The 26,608-nt window shown below is 40.9% G+C and overlaps 1 protein-coding gene across 7 annotated transcripts in view; it reads right to left on the bottom strand.

Annotated features, from left to right (window-relative positions):
- Positions 1 to 26,608, bottom strand: part of LOC105482130 (pleckstrin and Sec7 domain containing 3) — a 710,412-nt gene that overhangs the window by 480,523 nt on the left and 203,281 nt on the right. For 2 of the 7 annotated variants that reach the window (XM_011742089.3, XM_071068555.1), the window contains exon 1: positions 5,668 to 5,808. The exons of the other annotated variants lie outside the window; for them this stretch is intronic. In XM_011742089.3, coding sequence (XP_011740391.2) covers positions 5,668 to 5,688 — 21 coding nt within the window. In that variant the 5' untranslated portion in view covers positions 5,689 to 5,808. Of the gene's footprint in view, positions 1 to 5,667; positions 5,809 to 26,608 lie in introns of those variants that run through there. 7 annotated transcript variants of the gene reach the window in all.

Below are 26,608 nucleotides of genomic sequence, written 5' to 3'. Positions count from 1 at the left end.
TCTCCTGCCTCAGCTTCCCAAGTAGCTGGGATTACAGGCACCTGCCACCATGCCCAGCTAATTTTTGTATTTTTAGTAAAGACAGGGCTTCACCGTGATGGCCAGGCTGGTCTCGAACTCCACTAACCTCAGGTTATCCGCCCGCCTTGGGCTCCCAAAGTGCTGGGATTACAGGCGTGAGCCACGGCACCCGGCCAAGGGAGATTTTTATAGAGAGAAATAAGCATCAGTAGGTGGGGAAGGCGGCTCTCAGACCTTTTGTAGCCACTAGAAATGAATCGGCAAAACATCAAAATCTGCCCAAAAGGAACTCTGATATTCAAACAAAGTTTCAGACTCAAGAAATATCTTGCTTCTTGAAACACTCACTACTTGCACCTTGTAGGGACATGAAGGCAGAGCCAAAGGAGACACTCTGGAAGATCACAAAGCCTGCTGTCAATTTCTCAGCATTTTTCCAATATAACTTTGCCAGAAAATAATACAGTCACAAAGACAGCAACCATCTAATGGCATCGTCTGTGCCATCACTCTTAAACCTAAATTTCCCCTCTCCCAGTGTCCTATGACTCAATCTAAAACTGTGCCTATCAAATAACTTCTTGGAAAGTACATTTTTGAAAATCTACATTCAAAAAAGCATGTAAGTTTCCATATACAGAGAAAAGCAGTTCCACTGGCCCTTAACCAGTAATCTCCTAGAGGCCAAACAAAAGAAGCTATAGCTGCTTCCATTTCAATTTTCTACTTCTCTTGTCCACAGACCAAATAGGCATAAGAAAACCAAGCTGCTCCATTTCTATAATTCACTTTTTCTTAGCAAAGGTCTGAGAACAGAAGGCCAGGGAAACAGGGAGCAGCTGCCGCCTGATCTTATGAATGCCCTGGGCTCATTCCCCATCCTCCTCCTTATTGTTTCAAGCTCCTTTTCTCAACAACCTCTAAGCCCCAGCTCATGGGAAGAAATAACAAGGAAAAGCAGTCTTCTCTGTGTCAACACCCACTGTGGTTGAAGCCTCGAGATCACTTCTCTAAGGTGATGCAATTAGAAATTAAAATAGGTGAGCCTTACGTTCCATTTTAATTTGTTGATCTGCTTTATTGTGAATTCCAGTTAATGACATATAACTACGTGGAACTCCTCACATGTGGTCCTATAGCGATCCTTTTAGACACCCCAGGGGTTTTGTTGTTGTTGTTGTTTAATTACACCATTTCTATCTCTTGAGCCAAACAACAAATCTGGTCCCACTATGAAGCCAACAAATGTATAAAATAATGGTTGATGATGAATTAGTCATCCAATATTCAGATTCCAAGACTCAAAGAATCTAAATATTAGAGCCAAAGAGCTCAGTTTCTGCAACACACAGTGCTAACTTTCAGACATAAAAACAGAACAGTGTTAAGAAACTTGGACGACCTGAGTTTAAAGTCTCAGCTCTGCCAGTTACTCACTGTGGGATCTTGAGTAGGTTAACCTCTCCCGACTTCAGAATGGAGATAATGACAGTACTGACCTCATGGGCTGTCATGGGGACTAAGGGAGACAACCCAAGTAAGAACTCAATAAATATTAGCTGTGATTGTAAAAATGCCTCATGCCTGGAAAATATCACTTAAAACAAGCGTCTTCCAAAAGTTAGGACTTGGCCGGGCATGGTGGCTCATGCCTGTAATCCCAGCACTTTGGGAGGCCAAGGAAGGCAGATCACCTGAGCTCAGGAGTTCGAGACCAGCCTGGGCAACATGATGAAACCCCGTCTCTACTAAAAATACAAACATTAAGCTGGGCACGGTAGCGTGTATCTGTGGTCCCAGCCACTCAGGAGGCTGAGACCAGAGAAGCGTTTGAGCCTGAGAGGCAGAGGTTGCAGTGAGCTGAGATCGCACCGTTGCACTCCAGCCTCCGTGACAGAGTGAGATCTTGTGTCAACAACAACAACAAACAAAATCAGGACTTAACAGGAAACTTAAAAGAAAAGGCTGCTTTCTCAGAAGATCCACATGAAAATACTATGTAAGAAAAGAACACCAGCCTAGGTCAAAATGTTAATTTTCCCAGTTATCCTAAATCCCTAACTCCAATAATAATCTTTTAAAAATGTCCTTCAACATGTATAAATTATTCTGATTCATCTCACTGATGTATACTCAGAGGAAAGGGAATTTCAAACTGTATGGCTGTTTGCTGCAAAGTAAGCCTCAAGGAGTGAATGGTCTTCCATGGCCACAGCCTGGCTCGGACATGCAGGAAGGGGAGAAGAGCGGGCGGATCCCTCACACCACAGGTGTCACCAAGAGAGAAAATGCTCTGCCACCTCTGTGCCCTGAAGTGTCAACAAAGTCCCTGCCCACTAGGCACCAACTGGGCCCAAGTTTGTTGACCTTCTGGGTGCAGTGAAAAACATTTCTTTTGGTAGGGCAAACAAGCACTGCAGGGACATGTGCTTTTTTTATATAAATAAGATAGCACAAGCAAAGATTCATTATTAATGTTATGAGTTATGCCTTATTTTCAAATGCGGCATGGACATTTGGTAATTTGGAATTAAGAATAACTTGTTAACTACATGCTGCAAATTATCCTTTTTCTCCATTGTAAATTGCAACGGTCACTACAACACTACTTAATTTGGAGCTTGTGAAAAATGTCCTTGAAAGATGGTCAAAGTAATTCAGAAACACTCTTTGGAAAAATAATGCCACCACTTAAATTCTTTCCAGCAAATCTCTAAGTCTGCATACAACATCACAAACAACACAAGCTGTCAAGATACGGGCACTCCGAACAAACGCTCTGGAGAATTTCACATGGATCCTGTACTCTCCCAAATGAAAGCCAGGCTGGTTTAACTGTAAAAGAACTAGGAAGAACTGAGAGGCAATATTCAAAGTGAAAACACCTCCACCTTAGCAAAGGGAAGTCAAGGACCTCTGTGCTTGGCCCAGATGGTCCGGGAAGAACCCCTAAATGGTGAGAATCACAACAGCAGTAATTCAAGGTCAGACTAGACCCCCAGCCTCCTATAAGCCTGATTCACATACTAAACTCCACAGATTTTGGTCACCAGATTATTTTTTTACAGTCTGACTCAACCTCAGTCATGTCAGAATTCATTTCCAAAAATTGGAAACGATCACTATCCAAAACTCACCTCCCCCAATCCAACCCAAACCCAAAGACATGCTCTTTTCGTAATGTCCAAATGACGTTACCCCATGTAAACCTCAAACAAACCAGTCTTGAAGCCAAAGCAGATACACATTTTAATATTCGCATGGTTTTGCCTCAGCATCTCTTAACCAAGACTGCAATTAACCCATCACCACATTGGTGTCTTAGTTTTTGAATAATGCATGACACATCACTCCTGAATTTCTATAAAAGAAAAAAAAAATCACCTCCAAAAGTAGTAGTACCATGGACATGTTTTTTTCAATGTAATGCCATGCTAAATTCCACTAAAATAATTTTCCATCGGGGTTGGCAAACAAGTATGTAAATATCAAGATTTTAGAAAGAGGGCAGAGCCATTGATAGAAAGTACCTCTAAATTTTTCTTTTTCAATGAGCTAATTTCATCATATTTCATTTTTTTATTTCCAAATCCCCAAGATTTACTAGCCTTTAAGAATTTCCAAGATTACCAAATTTTTTAAATTGCTAGCATCTAATTAAAAGCAGAATTCAATTGCTTAAGTGCAATGTACATAATAAGGTATATATTATTCTTTGGTCACAAATGAAATGAACAGTGTCAACAAAACTTTTTTTTAAAGAAAACACACATTAAGATTGGCAAATCAAGCTTCTTATGCTCACATTAAAAAAAAAAATTCAACCATGGAATTTTGCCTTAATAAGGTTATTTTAGCTTTGTAGTTGTAATCACTCTCTCACATTCAATGGCCAGGATAAGAGTGCTGATCCATTCACAGAACACACAAACAGATATTTAGAATGTGAAATTAAGGGTACATCACTGAATAAGTAATACATAAAACGTGTCTAGGCGTAGAAACATCAAATGGTAGGGCTAGAAGGCTCTGAAAGAGCATCTACCTAATCCCCTCACCCTTCCAGGAAACTGTAACGACAGAGGTTAAATAATTTGCCCAAGACTGTGGCAAAAACGCACCCAGTCAGTGGCAAAGCCTCTAAGCTAGGTGTCCTACCTACTGATCCAAGTCTCTTCCTTGATACCACTCTACTCCTGTTGGTACAAACAGCTTCTATTAATGAAATGTCTAACAAGACAAATCACTTGTGGATGGATATAAAAAAGTTGTGGAAGGACATCCAGTCAGCCACTAAAAACTGGTTGAAAAGGTGCTAATTTATTCTGCATTTGCTTTACTGGTGATGTTAAGCATGTTGCACTTTCAACTGCTGAAGAGGAATTTCATGACTTTTTTAAAAGAAAATCTCTCGGTTTGTAAATACTCTCAGAAAAGAAAGGATCATTTCTTGCAAAAGGGTAGAAAGTGAATTTCCTTTCCTTCAGCAGGGAACATCCTTTCCCTCACATCTCACAAAAATCCAACCAACCCCTCCCTTTCAAGGTCCAGCATAACTGCCAGCTTCTCTCTGAGAACTTCCAAGCCCGGAGGCCAGAAGCTTCCTCTGAGATCCTCCATGGTAGCCTACGCATAAGTCTCTCCTAGGCAAGCTCTCAAGCACGCTCCTTGAAAGCAGAAATCCTATCCTGCTCACCTGGTTACCGGGCTTTGCAAAATCCTTTGCACATACTCAATTACAACGAATGCATTGAGGCATTTGTCGCCAGAATCCCACTTACAGTAATTTTCCAGATCTCCGTCTTCCCTACACCAACACCTGGACCCACTCAAGAGTTATTCTGGAGCGGAAATCCTGGATCCCACTGTCGGGAGAACCAGTGTCTAGAAAATACAATCGTGGTGCCCATTCCATTCTCTGCCTAGTGGGCGTTTAACATCCTTTGACATAGAGGGGAATGGCAAAACGAAACATTTATTATTTAGATCACCAACAACATTCTAAACCCACGTTCTCTAATAGGTGTTAATGTGTTTAAAAAAAAAATCAGAACATCTTTCGCCAGAACTGAAAGCTGAAAACAGCGGATAAAGTTAAATGCATGTAAAACAGAATGACTTAAACATCTGTAAAAGCTCCTGGGAATTGCACCGAATAATCTTCCCTTGTCTGTTTGCTCGCTCAATTCAAGTTTGTTTAGTTTAGGTTTTGTTTTCTCGTGTGTGTTTGTTTGTTTTTTTTTTTGTTTGTTTTTTGTTTTTTGTTTTTTGTTTTTTTTTTTCTGACACAAACGTGATAGTCCCTAAATACAAGCTGACTGGGCAGAGGAAGATCGACATATGAGGTCCTCTTTCATGTTGCCTTCTTTTGATAGCTTTTCTCCCACGTCTGAGGTTTTCAAAGCAGAGGGATGAACTAAAACCCCTAAATCTTAAGACCACAAAGTTGACCCTGCTGGGCTCCTAACAAACACAAAGCAAGCAAGCGCGAAGAGGAAAATCGTACCCAGCACCTATCGAGACAGCAGACACCCAGGTGGCCCCGGGATCCTGGGGGACAGAGCGGCGACAAAGCAACACAAACCCCACGTCGGACAGCGGAGCCGCGTACGCCCCCCGCGCCCGCGCCCCGGCCCCGGAGCTCACCGCGGCGCTCCTTCCTTCCATCTTCCATCGCCCGCCCGCCTGCGCGCCGAAACCGCCGCCGGGCGCTCTGGGGCCGCAGCCTCAGGGCGCGAGTGCCGGCGGCCAGCGCCGCGTGCTCTTTGTTGGGCTCCCGGGACGGCCGAGCGGCGGCAGCCCGCGCGCACCCTGGCGGAGGCTGGCGAGGCTGCGAGCCCGCGGCGGTCGCCCGCCCGGCCCCCAGTAACGTCAAAGCTAAGGCGGCGCGGGCGGGGCCGGTGGTGGCGGGCCCGGGGGGGCGGAGGGCGGAGGGCGGAGAGGCGGGGCCGGCGCCTCGGGGAGGGGGAGGGGGCAGGGCCTCCGGGGCGGAGGCGGTGTCTCCAGGGTAGGGCGGAGCCTCCGGGGGAGGCTGGAGGCGACCCCGACCCTCGCAGTGCAGCCCTGGATCGGCCTGGACCCTCCGCTGCCTCCCGCAGCCGCGCGCCCGCCCTGGGCCCGGCCTCCACCCTGCGAGCGGAAACCTGCCTGTTGCTTTGTCTTCTTCCTTCACAGTTTTCCCACCCTGAGAAAAGTGAGAGGTGCTTTCCCTGGTGTTTCCTCTCAGGAAGGGCCGTGTGACTGGAGCCGCGAGTTGGGCGCCGTCTCGCCGGGGCCCTGGAGGTACGCGGGCTTCGGGACACGCACCTAGGCGTCCCTCGGGGTCCCGGCCTCTCTGACCCGGCTCCCCCGGCACCGAGCCTCGGCCGGAGCCTTTAGTCTCGGGGACCTGTCGAGCCCTGAAAGGTCCATTTCCCCCTGAGGCGAGTCCCCCCAGGCGCCCCACAGCCCGGCCTCGGGACTGTCCCCACCGACAGTGCGTGCGCTGGGAGAGGTCACTTAAAACTACATTTTCGATCATTAGTGCCGCGGACCCGCACCTTTTTTCCTCCGTCCTTTGATCTGGGCCACAGAGGCAAGGGCTGGAACGGCGCCCTCCCCTGGTAGAGGGACGGAGAGACCTCAAATCCGCCCTCTTTACCTCCTGGGAGGTCCGTTCAGTGGATCCAAGCACCTGGAGGCGGAAACTGTGTGGCCGGCTACAGGGTGGTCCCGTGTATGTGTTACCGCCTTATTGTTCCAAAGAACAGTCTTTTTCAAGTGACAGGTAGAAGATGCCCCAATAACAAGAAGTGACTGACTTGGCCAAGCTTAGAGATGGGAGTGGAGTCAGGTTCCCTGGTGACCCCACGATCCCACCCACCACGTCAGCATGGGCTGCCCAGTGAGCATAGCTGAGATGCACCAAGGCCACGAGTCACCCACTTTGCCTTGGCTGCCCCATCTGAATCTATCAAAGGCAGCCCTGGACACCCACCAGAGGAACCAGCATGAGGGAGTATATGCATTTATACAAATTCACTCCAACTTCAGAAACACGTCCACAGCTCGTGCTCCCCCTGCCAGAGCAGCAGTGTGAGCAGATGTGTAGGTTTGGAAGCACCCCAGTCACTTGGGCATTGATATGGTTTGGCTGTGTCCCCACCCAAATCTCATCTTGAATTGTAACTCCCACAGTCGCCAGTTGTGTGGGAGGAACCCTGTGGGAGGTGATTGGATTATGGGGGCGGGTCTTTCCTGGGCTCTTCTCGTGATAGTGAATGAGTCTCACGAGATCTGAAGATTTTAAAAATGGGAGAGCTTGCTCCACAAGCTCTCTCTTTGCCTACTGCCATCCCCGTAGGATGTGACTTGCTCCTTCTTGTCTTACGCCATGATTGTGAGACCTCCCAACCATGTGGAACTGTAAGTCCAATAAACCTCTTTCATTTGAAGATTGCCCAGTCTCTGGTATGTCTTTATCAGCAGTGTGAAAATGGACTAATACAGGCATATTTCTCGTTTGTGATCTCCCTTTACCCTTGCGTACATACCCTACAGACAGTCCCGGTGTGCCTATTCCCAGTCAACTCCTGCCTTCCTTGAACCTTGGGGTCTGATGGTTTTGTTGGCAAAGCATCAAAAGTAAGACCGAGTACAGAATGTAGTTGCTACCCTGCGGCTTGACCACTGGCCTAATGGCCTTTACCTGGGAAATTAACCAACTCATAAACAAAAAAAAAATAACTAATCATATAGGAGGCAGGGTGGACATAGATTTACGTGATATTTCTAGTTAAGGAACTTGGGCATAGACATCTATAATCTGAGCCTCTGTTTCCTCATTTATAAAATTGGGTTGATAATGCCTTACAGAAGTGTTATTAGCATGATAAATTATAGAAAGCTCCTGGCTTATAGTGAATGTTCAATAAAGGAGCATTTCAACAGCTAAGCCACAGAAATGTGTTTCCCATTTTCATTGCAAAGGGAATTTTTAATTGGTTTTATCCCTGAAGCCAAAATATTTTAAAATTGTACTTATAAAGCTGATCACATGTATTAAATAATCATTCATTCGTCCTGTTATAAATAAAGGTAAAATGGTTAGGGGTTCTGATCATCATAAATTAGCCAGTGTTACCACTACTAAGGCAATGAAGCCTAAAGCAAATCAAATAAACATTGACATTTCGTTTTGCCAGCATGTATTTTGTGTGTAAATATTTTGTTAGGCTTTTGGAAATATTAAAAATGAAGTAAGAATCCCCATTTCTGCTACCATAGCCCCCAGTGTTCAAGTTCAGTGTGAGAATACACAAGCTCCCGCCTTGGTAAAAAGAGAAAGGAGGCACACAGACCACCTAGGCATGGGCTAGTGTATATTTACCCAATAACATATTTCTCCCCCACCTCTTCCCATGAGCCCTAATGTATATGGTGTGGAGCCCTAATGTATATGGTGTGGAAAGAAAGACTATATAGTAGGCAAGACAGGTCAATACTTCAGGTCAAAAGAAGAAATGAAAAGGAAGATGAAATTCCATCATGTATTATTCATGCATACAGTTAATCCTTCTTATTTCTGAAGTTCACTGAAAAGCCCAGATTATGGAATATTTATTTTTTTAGTACAACGTGAATGTTTCTTTAGAATGACAAAAATCTCAAATACAAATTTCTAAGAGTTGACAAATCCCACAAACATTACCAAATCCAGAAAAATCACAATAGTTTTATCTACTGCCCTCATAATATTTTCTATTATTAAACTTCCTAAAACACTTCAGTAATATTTGTCTTCACCTGTTTTCTGCTGCTATAAGAGAATACCACAGACTAGGAAATTAATAAAGAAAAGAAATGAATCTCTCACAGTTCTGGAGGCTGGAAGTCCAAGAGCACAGCAACAGCACATGGCGAGGGTGGTTCCATGGTGGAAAGCATCACATAGCAACCAAGCACAAGAGACGGGAAGCAAATGGGGTCCAGACTTATCCTTTTGTCAAAAGCCTGTTCTCTGGATAACTAACTTACTCTCTCAATAACAGCATTCATGAGAGCAGAGCCCTTATGACCCAATCAGCTGTTACTCCTGTTACAGTGGCAATTAAATTTCAACATGAATGTTGGCAGGGACATTCAAGCTATAGCTATACTTTTTCTTCAAGTGTTTTGGCTACATACTCTTTATTTATTTATTTATTTATTTTTGAGACAGTATCTCACTCCATTGCCCAGGCTGGAGTACAGTGGTGCAATCACAGCTCAATGCAGCCTCTATCTCCCAGACTCAAGTAATTCGCCCACCTCAGCCACCCAAGTAGCTGGGACTACAAGCACCACCACCAGTCCTGGCTAACTTTTCATTTATTTATTGTAGAGATGGGGTCTCCCTATATGGCTAGGCTAGTGTCCAACTCCTGGGCTCAAACAGTCCTTCTGCCTCAGCCTCCCAAAGTGCTGGGATTACAGGCAGGAGCCACCATGCCCAGCTTAGCTACATACTCTTGATCATCTCATTGGAAAGGTTTTTTTTAAACAGCTTTATCAAGATCCAATTCACATACTACAAACTCACCCATTTAAAGGGTACAAATCAATGTGTTTTAGCACATTCACATCACAGAGTTGTGCAATCATCACCAGAGTCAATTCTGGAAATTTTTCATCATCCCCTAAAAAACCTATCCCCATTGGCATTCGCTCCTCTTTTCCCTCCAAACCCCTCAGTCCCTGGCAAACACTAATTTACTTTCTGTTTCTACAGATTTGCCTATTCTGGACATTTCATATAAATGGAATCATAAAATATGTGGTCTTTGTGACTGACTTCTTGCACTTATCATGTTTTCAATGCTTATCCATATTGTAGCGTATATCAGAACTTCATTTTTTATTGCTAAATAATATTGCATTGTTTGGATAGGCCACATTTTATTGGTCCCTTTATGAGTTGATAGACATTTCAGTTGTTTCTACTTTTTGGCTGTTAGGAATAACACTACTACAGAAATTTATGTACAAGTTTTCATGTAGATGTTATGTTTCCATTTCTCTTTTCAATTCTACCTAGAGTAGAATTTGTGGGTTATATCATAACTGTATGTTTAACTTTACTTCCAAACTGTTTTCCACACTGGCTGCACCACCACACATTCCTACCAGCAATGTATGAAGGTTCTAATTTCTCCACATCCTCACCCACACTGATTATTGTTTTTGTGTTTGATTACAGCCAGCTTAGTGGGTGTGAAGTGGTAGATTGATTTTGTAACATTTTCTATGGGTTGAATAGATAGCCCAGTCTTTTCTCTAGCATGGTTGATCACAATTTTGTTACTGACATTTCAGAAAAGTCCCATCACATTTATTACTGATAATAACATCTGCATTTTTAATATGTTTTCAAATTTTAGAAGACCTCTCAAGTTTCTTTCACATATAACTGTAGGATTTCAGTGCATTTCAAGTTTCTTCATGCAATGATTAATATTAAATGCTCTTTTTAAAAAAAAAATGAGGCATAAGGGATCTTTCTAAGATGATACAAGTGTTCTATTTGGGTGATGTTACATTTGTCAAAACTCATAGAATTTTACACTTAAAACCTGTGCATTGCTCGTATATAAATTTTACCTCAGTAAAAGAAAAAACCTAAAGTTGTGAATCAAGAGAAATGTTCCAATAGTCAATTCATTGTTTTAGACTGAAAGCTTAAGAGATACGTAAATGTGTGTGTGCATGAAAGCATGCAGGCACTAATAAATCTGAAGCTGAGAACATCTTGCAAGAGGTAGAAGTGGAGAGCCACTTGGAATTTGGGGATTAAAGATAGAGGTGTTGATCCAAAACCAGAGAAAATACATTTTCTTGAATCAAGTGTGTCTGAACATCTAAAACTTGACTACCCAAGTCTATCCTCATGAGAGTCAGAAGATAAGTTTCTTTTCTCTTTTGAGACAGAGTCTTGCTCTGTCGCCCAGGCTGGAGTGCAGTGGCTTAATCTCGGCTCACTGCAGCTTCCGCCTCCCAGGTTCAAGCAGTTCTCCTGCCTCAGCCTCCTGAGTAGCTGGGACTACAGGCGCACACCACCACACCAGGCTAACTTTGGTATTTTTAGTAGAGATGGCGTTTCACCACGTTGGCCAGGATAGTCTTGATCTCCTGACCTCATGATCTGCCCACTTCGGCCTCCCAAAACACTGGGATTACAAGCGTGAGCCACTGCGCCCAGCCAGAAGATAAGTTTCTTATTCCCGGTGAAAGCCTAGGGAATTTACTTAGCTCTGGAAATAAATGCCCAGCAAAAAAAACAGAGATGGAAGGAATCATGAAAACAGATGAGTTCCCCAGGCTTCAGGTTAATGCTTTAAACTTAAAACTCATCAACTCATTTTTTTAAAATCTCTAATATGAGTTTTGCCATTTCACAGATGTGAGTCATTTCACGTCAAAAAAGAAAAAAACTAAGTATTTTTCCATTGTGATCTATGGCTCACTCCTCTTTATTATCAATTCCCAAACAATCCAAGAGTCTTAAAATATGCATTTAAAGAAAAGGGTTTTTATTTTAAATACATAAGCAACTCTAACCTCTACAGTATTTTCAATAAGCGGGCTGCCTACAACTGCTTAAGTGCACAGATAGGATGCCTTGTAAATCATATAATAACTGCATACAAACCACTGATATATTAGAATAGAGAACATAAGTGCCGGTCTTATTTATTTGTTGTTGTATTCCTAGCTTCCAGAACTGTGCCTGGTCTGTAGTCGAGGCTCAACAAATAATTTTTGGAATAAAATTAGCCACTACCCAAGGCAGAAATAGTCAACATACCTAAAATCATGATGTGCTTGGATTTCAAAAGCTCAAGATGAAGCTGAGAGAATATGTCTGACACAAAATTCACCATGGCATTTGCCTGGTGGGACTCGACGGAATACTGAGTATATGCTGGGTGGATGAGAGGGATGGGAGACAAGAAGGACAGAGAAGAAAGGTGGTTCATGTGCTTAGCAGATGGAAGAGAATGGAGAAAAGAGGAAAACTAAGGAGGGAGTGTAGTAAGTGCACAAGAAATGTTAGACCAGAGGGTGGTCCATGGCATAAGGTAGACTCAGCTCACCTTACCCCCAAGACCCAAATAACTTAGGTTAAGTCTCTATAATAAAGGTTCAGTTTATTTTTTATTATCCTTCTTATGGGTAGTTATTCTTTCATTCATTCATGTGACAAATATTTTTCCAACATCTACCATGTGCTACGAATAGTTTACTGACTCCAGCGGAACACAAAGCACCCCTTCCCTCATGGAGCTTGGGCAGACAGAAAATAAGCAAGATAAGTAAATATATATGATGTTATATGGTGCTGAGTGTCTTGGAGAAAAACAAAACAAGGAAAGGGATAAGCCATAAGGAGTATAGCATCAGGAGAGTAGATGGTTGCAAAGGATATTGAGAGAAGGCTTCACTGAGACGTGAAATTTGAGTAAACACCTAAAGGAGGTGAGGGGGGAAGCCATGCAAATATGTAACTATAAGTGCAAAGTCCCTGAGGTCTTGCCTGGTGTGTTTTGAGCACAGCAAGGGGTCAGTGTGCCTAGGGCTGAGTGAGCCAGGTGAAAGGTAGTCAGAGATGTCGTAAGTGGGACCTTATAGGTTGTCGTAAGGATCCTTAACTGCCCTTGGTAGATTTTGAGCAGAGGGGTAGGATGATTGACTTACATTTTGCCAGAATCACCCTTTATTATGTGTTGGAAGCAAGGAGGTGAATAAGGAGGCTACACAATCCAAGCAGGAGATGATGGTGGTGGCAAAGAAAGAGGTAAGAAATGTTGAGATTCTGGTCATAATTTGAAGACTGAGCTGACAGAATTTGCTGAAGGGAGAATGTACATTATAAAACAGAGTCAAAGATGACTCAAGGGTTTGGGACTGAACTATCAGAAAAATGGAGTTGCATTAACTAACTGGGGAAGACTGTGGAAGTAACAAGATTTAGGATGGGAGATCAGACTCTAATTTTTGGACATGTTATGTTAGAGTTAACTTTTCGACATTCAGCAAAGGAGTGCCAGGCAAGCCACTGGATATACAAAACCAGACTTCAGGGGACAGGTAGGAGTGGGAGCTGTAACAGAGAAGATATTTACATCTGTGAAACTGAATGAGATCACCAAAGGAGTGGATGACAGAAAAGAGGAGAGCCTAATGCACTCCAGTGCTAAGAAATTAGGGAGATGAGTAAGAACATGCAGAGGAATCTGAAACGAGCAGTCAGTGAAGTAGGAGGAAAATGAAAGAATGTTCCTTAATGGAATATTTTCAGATTATTTTTACATGAAACCTTTTCCTTTCTACAGTTTTCAATCAGCAGTGTCTGCATTCTGCTCTCTCCCTACCTCCTGCAATCATCACTTCTCTTTTTATCAAAACTGTTCTATTATTTTCAGGAAGAATGAAAGAGATAGTGCTATATGCCTGTAATTCTAGCAATTTCAGGTCGTCTCAAGCTATGTTTTATGCCCAACCCAGTGTTACTAATACTCCCGATTTTTTTTTTTTTTTTTGCATAAATAGTTACTTCTGGAATTAACTAAAAAGACAGATTTGGTTAATATACAGGTTTCCAAGCTGACAGAAATTAACTTATATTTTATTTGTTTTTTTTTTTTGTTACAAAAAACAAAAACATAGCTTCTTGGAATTGTAAAGAGAAAATCTAATGAAATCCACGTAAGTATCATAACCAGGATTTTGAATAAGTTCCATTCCTGGTTGACCAAAAGTGTCTGCTGTGATCTTTTTATTCAGTGGCAGAAACTTTCCCCTGACATTATGTGAAAACTTTGCAGGCCCAGTTATTCAGATCACTTGTAGGTTCTCTGAGCATAGTGTCAACTCAGTAATTAAACTATGCAGTCCTTAGTCTCAACTTGACTTAGCATTAAATTTTCTCTTCTGCTTCAACTGGAAGAGTGCAATGTGAAAGAGAGGGTGGGTAATACATTAATCTATTTTTGTTACTGTAAAGGAATACCTGAGACTAGTTACTTTATAAAGAAAAGAGGTTTAATTGGCTCAAGGTTCTGCAAGCTATACAAGCATGGCACCAACATCTGCTCAGCTTCTGGTGAGACTCAGGAAGCTTATAATTATGGCAGAAGGTGAAGCAGGGGCAGGCATGTCACATTGTGAGAGCAAGAGAAGGAGAAGGGTCGGGGGGAGGTGCCACACTTTTTAAAACAACCAGATCTCATGTAAACTCAGAGTGAGAACTCACTTATCACGAAGAGGATAGTGCTAAGCCATCCATGAGGGATCTGCCCCCATGGTTCAGTCACCTCCCACCAGGCCACATCTCTGACACTGGGAATCACATTTCAACATGAGATTTGGAGGGGACAAACATTCAAACCATGTTAAGTGGGGGTCCTCTATTCCTGTTCCTCAGTCTTGTGTACCCACTGGAACATTTCTTCCTGCTGAGCCTTTCCCTCTCCCACCCACCCTACTGGGTGGACCCCAAGAAGATAGACTCTATGCCGACTCTATTGCACGTGGCCCACATCTGGTCCACAAGAAACACTCACACATGCCCCTTGCCTCAGCCACTCTGGGAGTGTGGGCTGATCCCAACCACAGAGCAAGGGCTTCCCTAGTCCTTCTCCCAAAGTGGTTGGTCAACCCTCTCTCACTCTAGGTTTCATGGGAAGAAGCAGTCTCCATTGGCTTTATGGAGCATGAATGAGGCTACCATCTTCAGTGTTTTCCAGTTACCAGGAACCATTTGGGATTTCTCCAAAATGTCTCTTCGAACTCCTTTTACTAGGCTTGGGGCTAGAGAGTAGCACCCAGCTCTCCTCCAATGGAGAGCAGAGTCAGGCAACAGCTCTCATCACCATCTCCTCATGTTCTCCTCTTATTAGCACTTATTTTTATAGTTTTGATCTGACTGATAAGGGATCCAAGATTGTGGAACAAAGTCTCAAGACTATTTTTTTTTTTAATCTGTACATGGGGTAGATGTTGTCCCAAATCCACCTGGACATACTTTGCTGTGTATTATATTGTCACATCAGTAGCACCCAAGACAGAAGGGGTCCCACTCTACCATCTTCTCATACTTCTTAGCTTGAAAGACTCACAGCATTTTGTTTACTCACTATAGATATATGTGCACATAGGATATCAAGTTAATCACCTCCATCATAGAGTCTTATATTTGAAGGTAATGATTCTGAAAGATTGAAGAGATGTCCTTTGTGGATAGATATTGCTGAAAACAATCCTCCATCCACATCTAGCTCAATCATTTACAAACACATTGTGAATACTGAGGCACTTTGTATTTCCTATTTCTCACAGCTGTGCTGTCCAATTCCATAGCTAGTAGACTAGGTGGCCATTTAAATTTAAAGGGATTAAAAGAAAATTAAACTGAGAATTCATTTCTCAGTGTCACTAGCCATATTTCAAGTGTTCAGTAGCCATAAGTGGTTAGTGGTGGCTATATTTATATATTTATTTATTTATTTATTATTTCTTTAGAGACAAGGTCTTGCTCTGTCACCCAGGCTGTAGTGCAGTGGTGCAGTCATAGCTCACTACAGCCTCAACTTCCTATGGACTCAAGCGGTCCTCCCACCTCAGCCTCCTGAGTAGCTGGAGACTACAGACATGCATTACCACACCCCACTATATTTTTTTAAAATTTTTTTGTAGATAAACGTCTCACTATGCTGCCCAGGCTGGTCTGGAACTCCTGGCCTCAAGTGATCCTCCGGTCTCAGCCTCCCAAAGTGTTAGGATTCCAGGTGTGAGCCATTGAGAATGGCTACTATATTTAGACAGTGCAGCTCTAGAACGTTTCCATGAACACAAAGAATTCTATTGACAGCACTGCTTCATGGTTTTTGGCACATGGAATACACCGGATAAAAGGCAAATGGAAGTTTGGTCCCAAGGTATCACATGATTGCACGGATTTATTTTTCTGTGAGTGTAAAGCTTTTTACAGCGCTATGTACTGTACTGTACTGATTTGACCATTAAAAACAAAAACCAAACCTTTTCCTAAGTACATAGCTGCAGCTGCTTTTCTGGTTCCTGCTTGAAAACTTATCATCTTCCTACTCTATCACAAAATGCCTTACTATCAAAATAATTCCTGTAAATATTTGAGGAGAAAGTCCCTATTTCCCTCAGAGCACAAATAAATCACTTTTTCAGAATTATTCCAAGAATGAAAAGAAATGTTTTCAAAATCAATATTTCTATCGAAGGGGGTTTCCACAGAAAACATTCCTTTGCTGAACTAAGCATTTCACTTACAATCTTTTTTCCCCAGGATACGTTATTTCACGTATAACCTGTGGAAATTACCTATGCTTGCATGTTTTTAGATTGTTAAAGTACCCTGGAATGTCTCCAAGAGGACAACAGGGCTTAGAGACACCGCTGCTCTGCAGGGAGTGATGAAGGGAGACAATGAAGACCATTCCAGGGACCTCTGGAATGTTGAATCAGAGTCAGAAGACAGAAAGGGTCCCACTAACTCATTGTCTAACTGTGTGGGATAATACAAAATATATTTGGTCTTTGTCCTGGTTTCTAAAACCCTTGGAATTTCCTGAGCCCTTTGTTATTCATAAAGAAGCCACTTATGATGACACCTGAGCTTCTGTTAATGAGGTGACTTAGGATGGAGCCCCTAGACAGCCTGAGGATGGAGGTGGTTATCAGAAAGACTACATGATTAGAGGGGTGGAACTTTCAGCCCTACAGCCAACCTCCAGGAATGGGAGAGAGGGTCTGGAGATTAAGCTCTATAGAAGGTCTTGAACCGGGAGACTTATGGGCTTAGGAGTTGATGAATTCATTGAGGTGCTGAGAGAGTGGTGTGCCCAGAGAGGGCATGAAAACTCTGAACTATCCCTAATTCCCTGTCCTATGCATTCGTTTCATTTGGCTGTTCCCAAGTTGTAGCTTTTGTAATAAACCGGTAAACATAAGTAAAGTGTCTGTGAGCCTGAGTTCTGTGAGCTATTCTAGTAAATTATCAATCCTGAGAAAGGGGTCACAGTGAGACAGGATGGTCGTAGGAGAACAGAAAATTCCAAGCAACAGTCTCATCACTAGCAAAAAGGAGCTGTTGAAAGAGCTGCATATGCTAGGGACCAATAAGACCGTGAAAACCAGCATGAGGGCCAAGCTGACTAAGACCAACCAGACTCAACATGGTGCTGGATTTGACATAGGTTTCACCTAGGAACTCATTACACACTCATTAACACCCTAAATCACACACCCACTAGTGCCTTAATAGTTCATGGAACACCCATGTTTGATGTAGACATGGATGACGCCACAGTTCTGAGAAATCTTTACCTTTTTCTAGAAATCTTCACCTTTTTCTAGAAATCTTCATGAATATTCCACCCCTTGGTGAAAGAAACCCATAAAGGTAGAAACTCCAAACCCCACTGGGCATGACTCACTCTCTTGAGTACACACACACACACTCCCCTTTCTTGAGTGTGTCTTTTCACTTTGCCACAAAGCTCCAGACTTTCACTATTTTCTGACTCATCCTTGAGTTTCTTGACGGTGTCCTTGAATTTCTTGACGGTGAATTCCTTGACTTGTCCAGGTCAATGGGAACCTCTGATTTATGGCCACTTGGTCAGAAGTATTGGTGGCAACCCCAGACTTACTGTTGGCATCTGAATGGAGGAAAGTCTTGTGGGATTTTAACTTGTGGGTATGACGCAAACTTCAGGTAGTGCCATAATTTTAGGATTCTCAATTGGCATCTGCAGAGAATTGGACAATACTTGGTGTGGAAAATACTCACACATTTAGTGTCAGAAGTGTAGTGTGAATAGAGAAACCGTTTTCTTTTACCATGGTGTATTAGTCTGTTCTCACACTGCTAATAAAAACATACCTGAGACTGGGTAATTTATAAAGTAAAGAGGTTTAATGGACTCACAGTTCCATGTGGCTGGGGAGACCTCACAATCATGGCAGAAGGTGAAGGAGAAACAAAGTCACGTCTTGCATGGCAGTAGGCAAGAGGGCCGGTGCAGGGGAACTACCCTTTATAAAATCATCAGATATCGTGAGGTTTATTCACTATCATGAAAACTGCAAGGGAAAGACCTGCCCCCATGATTCAATTACCTCCTACCAGGTTCCTCCCACGAAACATGGGAATTATGGGAGCTGCAGTTCAAGATGAGGTTTGAGTGGGGACACAGCCAAACCATATCCCATAGGATTGTCATATTCTTAGGCTTTCATTTCTTTTCTCTGAACGGGAAGGATGGCCTTTTTGACTGCCAAATTCCAACATTCTAGGATTAAAGAGCTTTATTAAAAGCAGTCTTTATCTCCATGATTCTCAGAGGTTTTTTTTTTTTTTTTTGGTAAGTTTTCATTGACAAGGACAAATCACAGAAGCTGACTCTCAATGTTCTGAATTGTGACCCCAAAAAACTCAGAGAAGTTAGAGCTCTCCAGAAGACAGAGACCACATCTTATTTCTATATTTACTTTCAGTCTCCAGCACTGGGTATATTGCCTATCATGTAGGAGGTGATTAATAAATATCCACCAAAGAAGACCAGGTGTGGTGGCTCACGCCTATAATCCCAGCACTCTGGGAGGCTGAGGTGGGAAGATAACTTGAGGCCACGAGTTTGAGACTAGCCTGAGCAACATAGTGAGACCACATCTCTACAAAAAAAATTAAAAAGCCAGGTGTGGTGGCACACACCTAAAGTTGCAGTTACTTGGGAGGCTGAGGTGTGAGGATCGCTTGAGTCCAGGAGTTTGAAGCTGCAGTAAGCCATGATCATATCACTGCACTCTAGCCTGGGCAATAGGGTGAGAGCCTGTCAAAAAACAAAACAAAACAAAACAAAGAAAGGAAAATGTTTACTGAATGAATGAGTGAGTGAATGAATTCTCTCTTCTTATTTTGGGCAAGAATAGTATGTTGTTTAAGAATTCCTTTGATTTCAGTGGCTCTAAAGAGAGAAATGTTATATTGTCAACAAAGTTGGTAAGAGGACTTCAAATAGAATTCTCATCGCACAATACACGCATTATGAACCCTTACATTGGAAAATCTCTGTACGTTTGTTTCTGAAAGGAAGGAAATCTATCAGATCTCTCTCAATTTCCCTATTAAAGACTCTCATTCTGTCAGAACAGAGCTCTCTAAGGAAAAAAAAAAGAAAAAGAAAAAGGCTATCATTCTGGACATAACTGCTGAGTTACCTGCAAGAGGTAACAAATTTCTAGGGCTGAATTCTGACAGAGCAGACCTTTTTGAGCCACTTCACTTTTAAGTTCTGGGAACCCAGCTGTTTGGTTTTTTGATTTGTATTAATCCACAGTCAGAAACCCCAGAGAAAAATTTTCACCTTCAAAATCAGCTTTATTGAAATATAATTTCCATATTTTAAAACTCATTAATTTTGTGTACAATTCAATGAGAGTTGGCAAATGTATAGAGCTGTGTGAGTTCCACCACAATTAGGATATTTCACCCCCTCCTCTCGCTCCCTGCAAAGCTCCACACCCCTATGCCAGCAATCCCATCCCTGTGGATGCTGGAATTACAGCAACGCTGACAGAGTTTTAGTTCTCTTCAGTTTTGTCTTTTTTATAATTCTGTATTAATAGATTCCTATTATATGAGTTCTTTTGTTTCTGCCCTCTTTCATATAGCATAATGCTTTTGAGATTCATCCATGTTTTCATATGGATCTTTAGTTCATTCCTCTTTATTGGGCAGTGTTCCATTGTATGGATACATAATTTGTTTTTCCACTCACCAGTTGATGGACATTTGAGTACTGTCCAGTTCTGGCTGTTGCAAATAAAATGCTATGAACATCTATGTTTAATTTTTCGTGTGCACATGTTTGTTCTTGGATAAATTCCTTGGAGTGATATTGCTGATATTGTCACTGAACATCTATGTTTAATTTTTTGTACGTACATGTTTGTTCTGGGATAAATACCCTAGAGTGATATTACTGGGACATATGGTTAATGAATGTTTAACTTTACTTTTTAAAAAATCTGCCAGTTTTCCAAAGCGGCTATGCTATTAATACTGTGTTGTATTCCCATCTGCAATGTATGAGAGTTCCAGCATTCTATATTGTGGCCAACATTTGGTATTGTCAACTTTTAAAAAACATTTAGCTGTTTGAGTATTTCATTGTAGTTTCTCTGGTATATCTTAATGATAAATGATATTGAGCATCCATCCTTTCATGTACTTATTTTCAATTTGTGTGTCTTCTTTCGTAAAGTGCCTGTTTCAATCTTATGCCTCCTCCCACCCCTCCCCGCTCTTTTTTTTTTTTTTTTTTTCCTGGAGTTGGAAGATTGTGAAGATTGTGTAGATTGTGAAGCCAATCTACCTTTTTTGGAGTTGGAGTCTCTCTCTGTTGTCCAGGCTGGAGTGCAGTGGCATGATCATAGCTCACTGCAGTCTCAAGCTATCACTGGGCTGAAGCAATCTTTCTGCCTTGGCTTCCCGAAGCACTGGGATTATGGATGTGAGCCATTGTGCCCAACTCCCATTTTTTAAGATGCATTTTTTGTACTATTACTGAATTGTAAGAATTCTTTATACATCCTGGATACAATTTATGTATCAGATATGTATTTCGTAAATGTTTTCTCTCTGGCTTTGGCTTACCTTTTAGTTTCTTGAGTGTCTTTGAAGAACAAATGTTTTAAATTTAAATGAGGCCAATCTACCATTTTTGTTTATGGTTTGTGCTGTGTTGTGTCCTGAGATATCTTTACTTAATGTCATGCCACAAAGATTTTCTCCTATGTTTGCTTCTAGAATTGTTACAGTTTTAGCTCTTATGTTTACATTTATGAGCCATTTTGTGTTAATCTTCACATGTACTATGAGTTAAGGATAGAGGCTCCTTTCTTCCCAGATAGATATCCAGTTGTTCTAATTCCATTCTTGAAAAGATTATCCTTTTGCATTTACCTTATTGAAAATCAATTGACCATTATATATGTGAACTACTTTTGAACTCTCTCTTCTACTTCATTGATCTATGTCTCTGTACTTACATTAATGCAAAGTCTTCACTACTAGCTTTATAGTAATATTGAGATCAAGTAGTGTAAGTATCTTAAATTTGTTCTCCCATTAAAAAATTGTTTTGACTCCTCTAGGTTCTTTGTGTATACAAATAAATTGAGAAACAGTCTATTAGTTTCATTAAAAATGTCCAGTACGATGTCAATTGGGACGGCACTGAATCTATAGGTCAGCTTGGAGGGAACTGAAAATCTCAACAATTTGTCTTCTAAAACATGAATACTCTATATCCATTTATTTATATTTGCTATGATTTATTTAAACAATATTCTAGTTTTCATTTTATAGTCCTTGCACATTGTATTTGTCCATTCTCATGCTGCTAATGAAGATATACCCAAGACTGGGTGATGTATAAAGGAAAGAGTTTAATTGAATCACAGTTCAGCATGACTGGGGAGGCCTCAGGAAACTTACAATCATGGCAGAAGGGGAAGCAAACATGTCCTTCTTCACATGATGGCAGCAAGGAGAAGTGCAGAGCAAAAGTGGGAAAAGCCCCTTATAAAACCATCAGATCTCGTGAGAGCTCACTCACTATCATGAGAACAGCATGAGGGTAAACACCTCCATGACTAAATTACTTCCCACTGGGTTCCTCCCACCACAGGGAACTACAATTCAAGATGAGATTTGGGTGGGGACACTGCCAAACCATTTTAAGTTTATACCCAAGTATTTTCATGCTTTTTGATGCTACTGTAAATAGCATTATTTTCTTATTTCAAAATTTTCACTAACAAACAAATTTTATTTTTGTATGTCAATCTTGCATTCTGTGACCTTGCTAAACTCACTTATTATTTCTACTAGTTTTTAAATTAAAATCTTAATAATGATTTTCTACATAGCTGATCATGACATTTGTGAATAAAGAGTTTTATTCTCTGTAAAGAGCCTTTTTGCACTAGTCAAGAATTTTAATGTAATATGGAACAGGAGTGATAAGAATGGACATCCTTGCTTAGTTTCTGATCTTAGGGGAAAAGCATTTAGTCTTTCCCTATGAAGGAGAATGTTAGCTTTGGTACATGCCTTTTGTCAAGTTGAAGAAGTTCCTGTTCATGCCTACTTTGCTGAAAGTTATTCATCATGAATGGGTATTGAATTTTGTCAAATCCTGTTTCTGCACCTTTTGAGATACTCATATGATTTTTCTTTTTTATGCTGCAATTTTGGTGAATTACACTGATTAGTTTTCAAATGTTAAACCAAATTTACATCTTGAGATAAACCCTATTTGATCATAATGTACTACTGTATTAGTCTGCTGATACAGTTCGGATATTTGTCCCCACCCAAATCTCATGTTGAATTGTAATCCCCACCATTGGAGGTGGAGCCTAGTGGGAGGTGTTTGGATCATGGGGTGAATGATCCACAGCTTGGTGCTATCTTTCTGATAGTGTGTTCTCATGAGACTTGGTTACTTAAAAGTGTGTAGCACCTCTGCCCACCACCCTTTCTCTCTAGCTCTTGCTTTCACTATGTGACATGTCCTCTCACCCTTCACCTTCCACCATGATTATAAGCTTCCTGAGGCCTCCAGAAGCCAAGCATCTGGCAGCACCAGCTTCCTGTACAGTCTACAGAACTGTGAACCAATTAAACCTCTTTTTAATTATCATTTATCATTTATGAATTATCATTTATCCTCTCCATCCCCATATCAACTTAATTTCTAACTTTCTACCACTCCATTTCTAGATCATCCAAGGAATTCAACATGGTCTTTGTCACAGCCTTTGAGAGTGATCCTAATTTTGGTTATGAAAAATATACCTGGATAAGCTGCTTTCTCTTTCATGTCCCTCTTCTTCAACTCATTTCTAAACATAACTCCTTGCTATAGAAGATCATAGCAGAAACAGTCCTGTGTGTTTCCCAAACCATCTCAATTTCCTCCTAGGCACAAAGGAAGATTACATTTCCTAGTCTGATTGTATCTATGTAGGGCTATGCTGGCATATGCCAGTTTTGGCAAATGGACTATATACCAGAAGCCACTTCATGCCTAGCACCTACAATCTGCAAGAGAGCCTCTGCATTCTCTTCTCTGTCTGCTCTAGGATTGTCAGTGTCCAGCAAAACCAGGACATTCACCAACATATTCTGTGAAGTAAGCAAGAAATAAATTTCTATTGCATTCAGGTACTGAAATTTAAGAGTTTCTATTAAAGTGGGACCATTACTTCCATTGACTAATACCTAGCCCAAACTACACTCAAAAAAGTATCAATAATAAGCATATTATTTATAATCCATTTGAAAGCTAGAAGAGAATTCTTTTGTTCAAAGAAATGCAGATCAAGTGTCTTGAAAGCATTTATCAGTTTAATAACATTTGGCATACTACTTTGCAGAGAAAAATCACACAGGAAACAGAGTACTAATGTGGTAAATGCAAAGTCCTCCTATAATCTTTTCTGCTGAGTTGACCTCTGCTTTTTGATATGACAAAGTCAAGAACAATCTGAAAAAGTATCAAACACATATGTAGGTGAGGGTGTTCCCTTCCCTCCCAACAAATGGACTAAAAGGCTCTCTAATAAGGAGATTTAGGATGAAAATCCATTAACAACAGCTATATTTGATTCATCATAGGGCTGCTGGCTGCTACTTGAGAGGAAAATGGGTGACATTCTAATGATCAATTTGTTTATGTATGTTACCTAAATAGGGACAGAAAAATAAATCCATAAGCAAAACACTCAGACTCATAGAACTGAACTGAAACAGAACTAAAAGAGACACTAGACATTATCTAACTCAATCTCTTTATTTTATAGATGAGAAAACCCTTTTAAAGACTCTCCATGATACAGTTGTTTGGATAGAAACATCATAATATTTTACTTTAAAAATTTCCTAATTAGACGCATCCCACGATCTCTTCTATTTTGGAGAAATGATGGCTTGCTTAGAGAAATCCTTTCTACACACTGAACATGACTTGGGAATGGGGTGCTCAGGCCTCTGAACGCCTGGAGGGAGGGGACCAACACAGGATGCTAATCTGAAACCAATGGGCCCTGCCTAGTCATTTTACTCTAAACACTGTCTTCATTTGTCAAACATTAAAAAATAATTTCCTTTTATTTTATATGAAAGACATAAAGTTTGTTGAGGAATTTTTATTTCTAAAAGTTTAACAGTTCATCCACTTGCACAACCCCCCAAGACACACACACATGGTGAGATGTGGTTTATCTGCCTATCCCTCATGTTCATATGTTAAATACAATATTTAGAAACAAATTAAAATTGAAAGCAGCTGGGTGTGGTGGCTCACTCCTGTAATCCCAGCACTTTGGGAGGCCAAAGTGGGAGGACTGCTTGAGCTCAGTAGTTCAAGGTCAGCCTGGGTCTTGAACTGGTAGTGAGACCCCATCTCTACAGAAAATAAACAAAATTAGCCAGGCACAGTGGCACATGCCTGTAGTCCCAGCTACTCAGAAGGGTGAGGTGGGAGTATTGCTTGAACCCGGAAGGCCAAGGCTGCAGTCAACTGAGATCACGCCTCTGCGCTCCAGCCTGAGTGACATAGCAAGGCTCTGTCTCAAAAAAAAAAAAAAAAAAAGAAAGAAAGACAGAAATCCAAGTTGATTTATTTTATAATGTAAGCTATATTGATCTGCTATTAAAGTTTTTTGGGTAGGAAAATATTTTCAAAGAAAATATTAGTAACTTATCGCTGATGAATATTCAACATTAATGTAAGAGTGTAGAAATTCTATCTCATTTTTTGTGAATAGAAGTTGAATATGCTCATATTATTGTTAAATAACTTCTGAAACTATTAACATTAAGAGGGCTAGTTTAATGGTCAAAAATGCTTTATTTAAGGAAAATTCCACACAAATGTCACCAGTAAAAAAAAAACAAAAACAAAAACAAAAAAAACTAACTAGGCATGGTGGTACCTGCCTGTAATCCCTACTTGGGAAGCTGAGGTGGGAGGATCCCTTGACCTAAGGAGTTCAAGATCAGCCTGGGCAAGCCCAACATAGCAAGACCCTATCTCAAAACAAACAAACAAATAAAAAACAGAACAAAACCACACACACAGAGACAAACCCAGGGGCCTATTTTGAATCTATTTGGTTCAGAAAAAAAGACGTTATGTGATTTTTTTAAAAAGTTATTTCATAGAGAAAGGTACACAACCAAGATTTTTTTTTATGCGAGGTTTTCTACTTTAATTTTTTTCACATGGGAAGTGCCCATACCGGACATACTAGTTTATTCTGCCTCTACTGTTATAGTTCTCCTAGTAAATGATTGATTGTAGAACAGCTAACAGCAAACTGGTATTTTTCTTTTGTCTATTACTACCTATTTTATTTTTCAAAGTTTAATTTTTATTCTAAGAATAGTGTTTCTCTCAAGAACTATGTAGATATAATGTGAAAATCAGGACAATTTAAAACCTCTCTTCCTTCCTTCTCTGCTTTGAGCTCTTTTTCTTATTTTATTAAAGAAGTTTTTTTTTTCTCCCCTTGTACCGTTTATATTTAGCCCTTTTACCCTTGCATTGATTACCTCCCTTTTCTCATTTTCTCATTTCCTTTTCCCTTGGCTCACTCTCAGCTTTGCTTTAAGGTTTTTAGTGGGTTCCTTGCCATTATTAGCCAATTATCATAGTGACTGCAGCACTCCAAGGAATTGAAGTCTCATAAGTGCTTGGGATGGAAATGATACCACAGCCCCACAAACAAGTCTATAACTGTATGGATTTCAGTGGTTTCTGTACAAACATTCAGCAACTGGGCAGAACCTGGTCATCATACAATGTTAAAGAAAAAGAAAGAAACCTGAGAAGGAAGGTCACGTTGTTTAAATCTGGATTGGTTCATTGCCTTCTCACTGACGGAGGGGTTAAGCGACAAGGTAAAGATAAATAAATATCTGGGGAAATGTGATTATATACAGAGAACATTCTGAATATGAAAGGAAATAGTTTGTAATGTTAAGACACAATGAGCCACAGATTTAGGAAAGCTAATTGAGAAAAAAAATCTCTATTTGTAGAGGATCTAAGGGATCTCAGAGGAAAACCTGGCAGAGACAGGGGAGTCAGAATTCGTGGATCTTTTTCCCAGAGTTAAGGCTAGTTCAGGATATAAGTTTACAAGAGAAAAGTTTGCTCTCTATAATACCATTTCACCAATAACATGGTGTTACAGCCTAGATCCCCCAGCTATCACATTATAGCAAGAATACAATATAGAAAAGGTTAAAGGATTAAAATAGAAGTCCTTTCTCCCTTCCTTCTGCAAAATTCATGGAATCATATGGACCTGGAAATCATTGATTTCAACCTCACCCTCAAATCAGGAAACCCTTAGACAATATTTTTAACAGGTGGCCATCCAGTTTCTGCTTCATTACTTCCCGTGCCAGAGAAGTGAGTCACTGCCTTGCAAAGCAGTCATTCTACATTTAACATCC

This window comes from Macaca nemestrina, chromosome 8, assembly GCF_043159975.1.
Source record: "Macaca nemestrina isolate mMacNem1 chromosome 8, mMacNem.hap1, whole genome shotgun sequence".
Lineage (NCBI taxonomy): Eukaryota > Metazoa > Chordata > Mammalia > Primates > Cercopithecidae > Macaca > Macaca nemestrina.
The sequence above is the reverse complement of the archived record's forward strand: the minus strand, read 5'-3'. Positions and strand labels throughout refer to the sequence as shown.